Raw genomic sequence first — 11,545 nt, forward strand, 5'->3', positions numbered from 1 at the left:
CGAGATCTTGGTGCAAAGCTCTTTGGGACTAAGATTGCAAGAGCAATCCACATATACTGGTTTTTTTTTTTTTTTTTTTAAATTTCTCACGCAAACCCATTCGTTCATACCCAATTTGTAAAATGAATACTTCTCTTTACAACACCACCAAATTTGCCCCAAATTCTTCTTTCATTCACTCTTCCCTTTTGCTTTCTCATCAAACCGAGGTGCAAAACTCAATTATCTACACAAGAAAGGTCCAAACACTTGTTGTATGTGCAAGAAGCAAAAGGAGAAATGGGTCTTAAAGATCAACAAGGTTTATACTCCAATTGATAACAACCATGGCCTCCAAACTCAAGATTTTGCCACAGCCCTTAGATTTGGTCATTGCGGAAATCGGTAGTGGAGATGGAAATGGGGATGGTTTCTGGTTTTGGAAAGTGTTTGGAGGAGGAAGTTTTGATGGGTGGAGAAGGCAAAGAAAAAGGAATAGGAATTTGCTGATTCTTGGGTTTTTGGCGATTTGTGGTTTGGGTTTTTTGTGGGGCTGTTTTGATTTAGTGGTGTGAAAATAGAGGAGCTAAAGATTGGATTTTTGGGTTTTGTGTTGGTTGGATTTTGTTGGGTTTGGGGTTAAGGAAGGAGGAGATGCAAAAATGGGTGGAAAAGGTCAGAGTTTGTTCTCCAATAATGTAGGTTAAGAATATGAAGAAGAAAAGTTGGTAGTACAGTAAGAGCAATCCACATATACTGGAACAAAGCTCTCAGGGACAAAGATTTACTGGTTTTTTTTTTTTAATTTCTAGGTTTGTGTTCTTGGATCATGTCTGTGTTCTTGTTGCTCTTGTTCAAGACATACTTTGATCTCAATTCATATGATTTTTAGTTTTTAATTATGTTTTTATTTTTTTTATTTAGTTAAAATTAATAAATTAATTTTTTTTAATTTAGATGCTGACGTGGCATTTTTTATTATTATTTTAATGGCCACGTCAGCTTTTAGTGTGCCAACAGTGCACTCCGTTTGTCACGTGTGCATTTTCCATCTCTGATGTAATGGCAGGGACCAAAACAAGAAGCATTTTTCAAGATAGGGACTAAAAGCGGTGAAAATAAAATCTAGGGACCAAAGTGAGAATCGCCTGAAAATGTAAGGATGAAAATGTGATTTCGTCCTAAAATTATTTCACCACAAACGCTTAACACTCATTACACCCTTAGATTTTTTTTGGATTGAAAAATATATTAATTCAAAATTATGATTTATACAAATTATTAACTTTTATCCAAAAAAATAAAAGAGCCACTAAGAACGAGCATGAATGCGTGCTCAAAGGCTAATATATATTAAGAGGATTCTAAAAGTTAGTTATTGTATTTTTTATTTCAAAAATGCCTCTATTTTATTTAACTTATCCTTATTCCTAAAACATAAAAATGAGGTTAAAAACGTAAATTTATAAATAAATATATATATATATATATATATTTGTCCACTTTTGCATTTGAAATTTCTTTATGGCTTAAAATGAGGTCTCTCACCACATTCATGTCATCCTCACAACTACTCTCAATGGGCTCAAGCTATGTGTAACATCCACAAATGTTGCAAAATGTGGTTTTATGTGACTAGCCAACGCAAGGCCCCTCGCTCAAAAGAGGGAGAAGTTACTATTTCCTTTGTTCTTCATCTTGAAGATTGAGATGGTGCCAATCATCAAATCATCACTTGGCACCATAACACCCCCTCTCCTTTAATCAGTATAGACTTTTTGACTTTGGAAAATATATAATCACTAGGGAGGTTTGGAACATGCTTACTTCTCGGTACTCTAGATCAGTTGGCGCTTGAGAGCATAATCTTAAGCTCATTCTATATTGGCTCCACAAGATCCAGGCAAGCGCGTTTCAACCTTCCATAGCTAAATGAGGTTTCTTTGTGTTGGGTTATAGATTGACTCCGATTAATTGATTCAATTACTCAAGTTGATTAATTAGATTAAATTAAATGCAAATCGTGAAAGCACGAACAAATCACCAAATATGCTAATGTGCAGTGAAATATAAATTGACATGATGATTTGTTGACGAATGGGGAAAACCTCTCGCAAGGCAACCCCCCGGGTGATTTTCATGTCACCACTTACAAGAATCCACTAATTAAGAATCAAGTGGTTACAAGTATAAGGAATTTTACCATTACTTAAACTATCCCAAAATACCAACCTACAGTTGAACCTTTACTCCAATTCCCAATTGGATTTGATCTTGTAGAGACTTCTTCATATATGCATGAATCCCAATATGTGTCTGACTTCCCAACAACTGATTAATTGTTGTTGGATGCAAAATTCTTCACTTCAAAGCACGTTGAAGATCTAGAAGTATTGCTTGATTACAAAATCCTAAGGTGTACAAGAATGCAATAGCTTCTTACAGAGTGTATGAGTTTTCTAAATTGAGTCTTTATGTCTTTGATAACTTTAAAATAAAGTTTTTTTTTATGCTCTAGAGGTTTAGTGAATGAAACCCTAGCAATCCAAGTCATCATGGACCAAAATTTTGATACAAGAATTCTGGATCTGCATAACTCAATATACACAAGAACTCAGTAGATTCTCACAGAGTGTATGAGTTCTCTAAATTGAGTCTTTGTGTTTTTGATGACTTTAAAATAAAGCTTTTATATGCCCTAGAGGTTAGTGACCAAAACCTTAGCTAGACTAGTAGTGTTAAGAGTTACTCATTAAGTCTCAATAGATGCTAGTGTCAAGACTAGTGTTGAGCTTCACCAAATCAGTTTTTCTTCATTTGTTTCTTGGTTCAATCTTCATGTTTTTAATAATACCACTTGTTTTGTATTTTTAACGCACTTCTTGATATCCTAAACACATTTAAAATCTACCCAATTACAAGTAAAGTGAATTTTGTCAAAGGATATGTCAATACATAAAAAATATGGCTCTAACACTTTGGGATCAATTAGAAGCAGCTGAACCTATTATCAAGACACCTTCTAAGGCCTAATTTATCGATGTTCATTGTGAGAAAGTACATCTAAATTAGTTCTTGATGGGGTATTCATGAAGAGTTTGAATTCGAACTCAGCCAGCTGCTCTATATATCTCACTCCACAACCCATTATTAAGTTTTCAATGAACTATTCAACGAAGAGGTCCAATCAGAAGCTTTTCATTCGCAACTTCTATAAGGCTAAAGGGCACACCATGGACCATTGCCACATTCATGCTTATATCCTTTATAATTTTGCAACCTTGGCTAACTTTGAGCCAGTTCTACCATCGGTTGCATTATCACCTAGCCATGTTGAGTTTGCCTTTTCAACTGCACCTACCTTTTCTATAGTGGATCTATAAGCTCTTCTCAACCAGGTCATTTCTGAGCCTTCTAGTTATGCTTTTTTATGATACTGGCTAAATCATCTTGATGTTATCCATTTAAGTGTGCATTTGGTATGGATTATTTTTGCCAAATTATTTTACTTTTCAACTTATTTTTGCTACTATTCATGGGTTCTACTATATTACCTACTATTCACACACCCTACTATATTACCTACTATTCACACAACAGATGGTTCCACCATGACTATTAGTCAATTAGGTTCCATTTTTGCACCTTATTTGTCTATCTCTAATGTCTTCCAAGTTCCCCAATTAATTTCTACAAGAACACAAATCTTTCATCTTGAAGTGTCGATCAAAAATCCACTTTAGATCGGATACCAAACACATCATTACTTGTAGTGATCATGTCATAAACCTATAACAAGAGAATGTTGATAACATAATCTAAGCATCGAAAGAACTGAGCCAAGTAAATGGAACTAGTCAAGAAACCATGTTGGGAGATGTTAGAGCTAATCTTGGCAAACCATTCGCATAGGGCTTGCTTGAATCTGTAGAGTACCCGACGGAGTTAACACACTTTATGAGAGAACCTTGGAGGATGAAAGCATCCTGGAGGGAATTGCATGTAGGCTTCCATAATGCTTTCTCCATTAAGGAAGGATTTTTTTCACATCCATATAAAATAATGGCCATTTGCCAGAGGCAAATACCCCAAATAAGTGCGCAAACAGAGGAAAGACTAGTAACTGAGGCTAATGTAATATTTCTTCATAATTAATTCCATACTCTTAAGAGAATTTCTTGGCCACTAGATAGCCTTATAGTGATCAGCAGTGTCATTCGAGCGAGTCTTGATCTTACACATCCATTTGCAACCTAGAACATATTTGCCAACTAGAGGTTAACATATCCAATTCCCTATTTTAGGTAGTAAATCCAACTTTTGTTTTATAGCTTTCCCTATTTTAGGTAGTAAATCCAACTTTTCTTTTATAGCTTTCTGTCATAGTAGGTTAGAAAAAGCCTCACAGGAGGTGTGAGGCTCTTGAAGAGAGGCAAGGGCAAAAGAGCAATGAAAGTAACAAAGGTGAGAAGGAAGAGTTCTTACTTGATAAGAGTGATGAGGCTCAAGAATAGGAGTGTTGGTAGGATCCTTAGTTGGGGAAAAGGAAGATGATTCATCGAAGAGTCGTTTAGATTGCCACAATGACATCTTCCAAGGGCATACCAAGCATATTGGCATTAATAGTCACTCCATTCGTCACCATCTAATTCTAGATACATCACAACTGTAGTTTTTCTCCTCACAAGGTTAGTTAGCTGATATCTTCACCAAGCCTCCTCTATCAAAGCATAAAATAAGCTCATTACCCGGTCTTCTACTTGTAAAATTGTTTACAATAGTGCTACAGTACAGTCTTACTTATATGACGGTACTTAGCAACTGGCATAAATTTTATATTCTTTTTTCTCTCCCTCTGTCAGCCACTGCTTCTTCCTTTTCTTCCTTTTCTTCTTTTCCTTTATTTTTTTTCTCTGATTCTCTCTGTTACTTCACTTCTCACTCCCTTGCTCACATCTCTCTCTCGTTCAAGCTTGCCACCGGAGCTGGATTGGAATCGGAGTGGTCGCGGCGTGGCGAAGATCGGCGTGGCAAAGATTGAAGTGGTCACGGCGTGGCGAAATCAGCATCGGCACGGAGGATTCCGATGAGTTTTTTTGATTTTTTGCTATTAATTTTTGTCTTTTGGGTTTGGATGGGTTGGATTTTGGATTCCTATGGCAGTATTTTGGATTTTGATGGGGTTTGGCTTGGATTTTGATTGGTTGGTTGGGCTGGCAATGTGGGCAGTGGTGGTGGCGTGGTGGATAGTGGGTTGTTTGGATTTTTTGCTACGGGTTTGGTGGGTTTTGTTTTTTTTGGGTTTTTGGTTCCGGTGGGTTTGGTGGGCAGAGGGCAGTGGTGGCATGGTGGCATGCTGGTCGCGTGGTGGTGATTGTTTGATTGTTAAGAAAGTGAGGGAGAGGCAGGGATAGAAATGAGAGAGTGATAGATAATTTGTTTATTATTTTATTATATAGTTTATATTATTTTAATTTGTATTGTAAAATAAAGGGATGTTTGATGTATTGTAAAATAGTATGGTATAATAAATATAGTAGTTTTTAAGATGGTAAAATAGAATAGTCTAAAGATACCGATTGTGAATGCTCTCAAGATGTTTTTGTGAGTTGATTTCCAAACTCAAGTTGGTCTCACTCATCCAACATAAGTTTGAGGGGTTGTTAGAATATAAGCCCAAATAAGCTTAGGCCTAGTGTACTATTGTACTGCATTTTTATTACTTGTACGATACACATATTACCTATATAAAAGACAGTATAAGGCTTCAGTCTCTAACACTAACAAACAAAATTAATGGTTAATGTTTATATTATAAATATCTCTATTGCATATTGTTCTAACAATCAAGACGGTAAAATTGGAATACACAAGACATTTACGTACATTCATGCAAGACGCCTTCTCATATAGCAAATGACAGGTGGCTTTGACCAGTTTTTAATTTGTTGATATGCAAGCCTGTCCATATGATAACGAAACATATATATTATCAAATGGTTTGGCTTCACTGTGGAGAAAAATCAACTGTAAAAATTTATTGCTTTTCTTTTACTTTTTTTTATTTCTAACATTGGCTCGAAGTGTCATTAGCACTGAAAGACAGAAAGAGTGTGAGATTGAATAATTTATCACAAAATGCCTCGCACTTTTAGTTATTGAACTTCTTTTTTGCAGGTATTTATTATGGGATCGTTACACACAGATGATGATTACTACTATTTTGCTCTCAGTCCGGCTTCTTGTTCTTTATCAGCTTTTTCAACAGCTTCTCAATTTGGGGACTCAACCCTAGGGAACTTGCATGACATTATTAGTGACTCAAGCCAAATCCAATGTTCATCTCCATCCATGCAGTCAAATTCTACTGCCGAGGCTCATAAGAGTTATGATTTTCTCAGCAACTTTCCTAATGAAAATCAACTTCCAGCTGCATTATCCGAGTATCTCTTACCGGCTGCAGAAATTTCACCAACACCTCAGAAGTCCTCCATGGATGTTCATTGTAGCAACTACCAAGAACTCTCTAACTATTCACAATCATCACTATTGCCTGTGGGAAGTGAAAATAATTGGAGCAATGAAGTTAATGACAGTCTTAGTAATGTTGAAGTGAACCATACAAGGTTATCACTTTTTGATGCATGATTTATCTTCTTTTTTTTTGGGTCTTTTTTTCATGTAGTGAATTAACAATTGTTTTGCTAGCAGTTTCAATGATATTAGAAGAGAGAATGGCTATCAAAATGGCAAAACAATTCCTCAAGGACAAGGAGGTTGTCAAGGACATCGTAGAAGACCTAATCGCTCACTAAGTGAGAGAGGCTCAATCTACCGAGGAGTTAGTAGGTGCGTTTCTCTAACCCTAAATTTTTTGGTTAAAAACTCACGTTAAATTTTAGAAGTTAATTTTGTTTACTGTATTATATATGCAATTAAAACAAAAGTGGAAAAGATAACAATGAATTTGATACAGGTACACTGCACGTTTTGAAGCATTTCTATGGGATAATACTGATCCAGAAATGAAATCAAAAACAGGTTGCCAAGAAGATATAATTATCACTCTCTTGTGTTATTTAGTAACATCTATTGCTACATGTACGATTCATTCTCTAAATTACTGATCTTTTTTCTTTTGCTCTCCTGCTTTTTCCTCCACCTCTTGAAGTTTATGTTGGTAAGTAAATCTTTCAAATAAGTTCTTAGTTCTACATCTCAAGGTAAATAAAATAATATTCTAATGTCCTTTACTTTATATCTCTCCTTTTGGAAAGAACAAGTAGAAAAAAAAACTTAATTAAAAAAAAAAAAAAAAAAAAAAATACTATATATAGAATTGTAGATACGCAAGTAGACTTCCGGAAGCATAGAGGTGTATCCAAGTGTATACATCAGTATTAGAATTTTATTTATAGATAGCGAAAAGTAACATAATATATTTTTCTCCTTTTGTTTTTTTTTAAATATAAGATTTGATAATCATTAATATGTATTTATTATTATTTTATATTCACATATTAAACTATATATTTAGTATTATGCAATTATTATCTTACTTTTAACATTTAAAGAAAATATGATATACCAAGATTTTAATGCAGAGTTTAAATATAGAATATAATTTAAATATAATTAAATATGTATTAAAATAATGAAGTGTAAAATTATGAGGTCTTAAAATTTTATGTGACATGATATTATGAGGTCAACTAAAAATCAAATATTTTCAATTTTATATGTATTATAGATATGTTTCTTCTTAATAAAAAATAATAATTGAACCTGTTAACCCACACAAAAAATAGGTAGTAGGAAGACAAACTCATGTTATACTCGTTTCTAATTTTGACCTAACTAAACCTATTTACCAAGCTTCTATCATAAACATTAAAATTTTTATCATTGACTCATTTTTAATATATATTTAAATTTAAAAGTTATATTATATTTTCTCTTTATCAAATATGTTATATTTTGATCTAAAAATCTATATAAGTGAGGGTTTGAATGAGCTCAATTCTTTTAGCTTTTTAATTTAACAACTTTTAGAGCCTTCTAATTTTTAAATACTATACTTTTGCCAAATTTCATCAAATAAATAAATAAGTTTATAGCAAAAACCTAATCTAAATGCACATTTAGTTATTTTTATAGGTAATTTTGATTTATCATGTTTCATGTGTAAATTTATACATGTTTTCTTTCCTTTACTTTTGTGTGTGTGTGTGTGAAATTATTAGACGAGTAGACTATTATAATTAATTACGAGACTATAAACTTAATGACTTCTATATTATTCAACTATTATCTTTCAGTTTTCTTTATTTGCTTTATTTCTTTGTTAAAATAAATGTCAAAAAAAAAAAAAAAAAAAAAAAAGAGGTTCTACTATGTTAAGATTTTTCTTATATAAATGAGAGAAAATAGGGGCCATACATACAAGGTTGACCCAACTTATGAGAGACCAATAGTAAACATTATAGGAATAGAAACACATTTTAGTTTGATAAGTTTCCAATCATAGGAACACCTGATTTGATATGTAACCAATTAGGTCAAATCAAAACCTATCCGAATTTGGAAATAAATGGAAGTGCGTTGCCATCCAAAAAAAAAAAAAGGCTTCATAGAAGTTGTCTCAAAACTTACTAACACCTAACCTACTTATTGCCTAGCATGTGCACACAAATTTCACAAAAATTAATTTTAAAAAAATGTTGTATATCAATTTAAAAAGTTTCTCAATTCTTCTTTATGTTTCATAGGTGGATTTGACAACGAAGTGGACGCAGCTAGGGCTTATGATTTGGCTGCTCTTAAGTTATGGGGCAAGACTGCACCAATAAATTTTCCTGTATGTATTTCATCAAAGGATCGAACCTAAAATTTACATTTCATCTTTGAGATCTTTCTTTTAATAGTTTTGCTATATATATTATTGTAGTTGAGTGACTACAAGAAGGATTTGGAGGAGATGCAGTCCATGACAAAGAATGAATATTTGCAAAACCTTAGAAGGTGAGAGTTGTAATTAATGCGTGTTTCTAATGGAAGTATACAAATGACTTGATGTCCCTAGAAGGAATCATAATAAGAAAAAACCCATGTTTATAATTTTCTCTTCCCTTCTATGATCTATCCCCCCTTTTTCCAAAAATATCTATTTTATAAGATGGATTCAACCGCTTTATAAAAGCAAAATGACATGCGTTTTAAATTAATTGGGACAAATCTGTTCACTGGTGCCAAACCTAGAATTAAGATCAAAGACTTTCTTTTCTCATTATAACACTTAAGCATGTTAATTAGTAACTTTGACTTCTTCTTCTTCTTTTTTTCTTTTTTTTTGGCATGATGGTTATTAAACATGACAAACTTCAGGAAGAGTAGAGGCTTCGCAAAGGGAACATCAATTTTCCGTGGAGTTTCAAGGTATCATAACTCTCCCTCTCTCTCTCTATATATCTCTCTCTCTCTCTCTCTCTCTACTAAACTTTGGAACAGGAACTCTGACAATAAAAAATGGCAAGCCAAGGTGGGGAAAGGAAAAGGAGTGAAAGGCTTATATATAGGAACATTTGGTAAGTCCTATTACTATTGAATCACTCATTTGATTGTATCATGATTAGATGCTCAAAAATAACATCTTTGTCAATGAAAATGATAGCTTTTGTAATAGTATTTTTTCACCTTAAACTTGCTATTAATATTACGGAGAAATACATGTTGCCTCGTGATTAAGCCTACCATCAATTTACCTCAAATTTTTGATATGTTACAATTAAGTAATCCATCACCTCACGTCAGCATTGCCGCTCGCCCTATCTTCTTAACTTTTCCATTTTCTTACAATGCTTCCGTCCCTTCCCTTTCTCATCCACCAATATGTATATTTCTTTACAATAACACCACCTAATGGCCAGATTAGCTACTATTACAGTACACACACCACAAAATAGCCACACAAACTAAATTCCAGCCACCATCCAATCTAAAACCACTACATGAATTCCAAAAAGCTATCAACTTCAAAATTACAACCAAAACATTCTAGAGAATCATCATGAAATTCGACTACCACCCAATCTAAACATGAAATATGCAAGATCCAAAAACCCAGCAGAACCCTAAAATTCTCAATAAAAAACATCCGGCAAGCCCTAGCACCATATATTGTGAAAAATTCATTGTGCCATCCTGGGGTGACATTTTCTCTCTGTTTATATTTTCTTGGATTTTTTAATTAATTTATGATGGTTCATAGTTGATAGGCATCAAGTTAGATGTATTTATGTGTTATGAAATATATTTGAGTCAACTATGGGTGTGCATGTGCATTTGGGTGACATTGATTGGTTGCCAATTGTAAGCTTAAATGTGTAAATTCATGGTTTCCTATTAATTTAAACTTTTGGGATAATCAATATTAAATTTCATGGTTTTAGGGCTCAAGGTGGCATTTGGGGTGTTTAATTGTAGTTGAGAACAATTGATTTTCTAGGGTTTTTGTGTGGTGGGTGCTTTGATTTGTTAATAGTAATTAGGTGTTCGGTGTTTCTGTAAGTATGTTCAATAATGATTCGGACGCCGATGGTCAATGATCAAAAGGGAGTTTTAGGTGTGGTTATTGCAGATTTGCAGGGAATTCAGGTGTGAGTTTTTTTGGGTTTTTTTAGTGGTTTTGTGTGGGGAGGAGTGTTGGGTGGTGGTGATGTGGTGGTGGAGGTGCTATTGTGTGGTGAACTTAGGTTGGGCAAATGTGGGAGGTTGGTGGTGTTATCCACTTATCCTAAAGAGAGAGATAAAGAAAGAAGAAATATAGCAAATAAATGGGAAAGGGCTATTTCCATCTTTTACATAATTTTCAGTCAGTTTGGTGGAAATATAAATATATATATATAGTTTTTTCATATATAATGTTTTAGTTTAATGTACAAGAGGGTTTAGTGTAACATGTCAAAAGTTTATCATACATTTTTTTTCTTGCCCTTAATATTATCATACATTTTTTTTTTCAATCTAAGAACTAGATACCTTACATTTAATGGCCTAACCAAAAATGACTGATATGTCTTGCTATATGTACAAAAAATTAGATACTGAAGAAGAAGCAGCTAAAGCTTATGATGTTGCAAGCATAAGATTGAAAGGAATGAGAGCGGTTACCAATTTTGATTTTAGCAACTACAATGTCAAAGACATAACTAAAAGTGCAAGGCTTCCAATTGGCAAGGGTGCCTCAAAGTTGATAAAGAAGACTCCAGTTGAGGACGTTCTTTTGAAGAAAACAAATACTAGAAAAACCCCCAGATACTACCGACAGTTTGGAAGTTCAAGTAGCTCTCAACCCAACTCAATGAAGAAACCATTTGAACCGCTTCAATCCTTGACAGCCAGAAAAAACCATCTTGTTAAGTTTCCGCAGAACTACAACACCACCAACCAAGTCCTGCATCAGAACCCTAGCTCCTCCTATCTTAATGCTACTCATGGATTACCCAAAATTGGTAGAGAGGATGGAACCCATGAAAATTTAAGTGTGGGCTATAATTTCGAATTCCCC

The 11,545-nt window shown here is 33.8% G+C and overlaps 1 protein-coding gene across 1 annotated transcript; it reads left to right on the forward strand.

Annotated features, from left to right (window-relative positions):
- Positions 1-326: 326 nt before the first annotated feature.
- LOC142609001 (uncharacterized) lies at positions 327-9,004 on the forward strand. Its single transcript, XM_075780649.1, has 6 exons — positions 327-460; positions 561-654; positions 6,157-6,605; positions 6,956-7,020; positions 8,748-8,836; positions 8,927-9,004. Exons 1-6 carry the CDS (start codon positions 327-329, stop codon positions 9,002-9,004), a joined length of 909 nt encoding a protein of 302 aa, XP_075636764.1.
- Positions 9,005-11,545: the final 2,541 nt, after the last annotated feature.

The sequence above is a fragment of the Castanea sativa genome, chromosome 9 (assembly GCF_040712315.1).
Source record: "Castanea sativa cultivar Marrone di Chiusa Pesio chromosome 9, ASM4071231v1".
Lineage (NCBI taxonomy): Eukaryota > Viridiplantae > Streptophyta > Magnoliopsida > Fagales > Fagaceae > Castanea > Castanea sativa.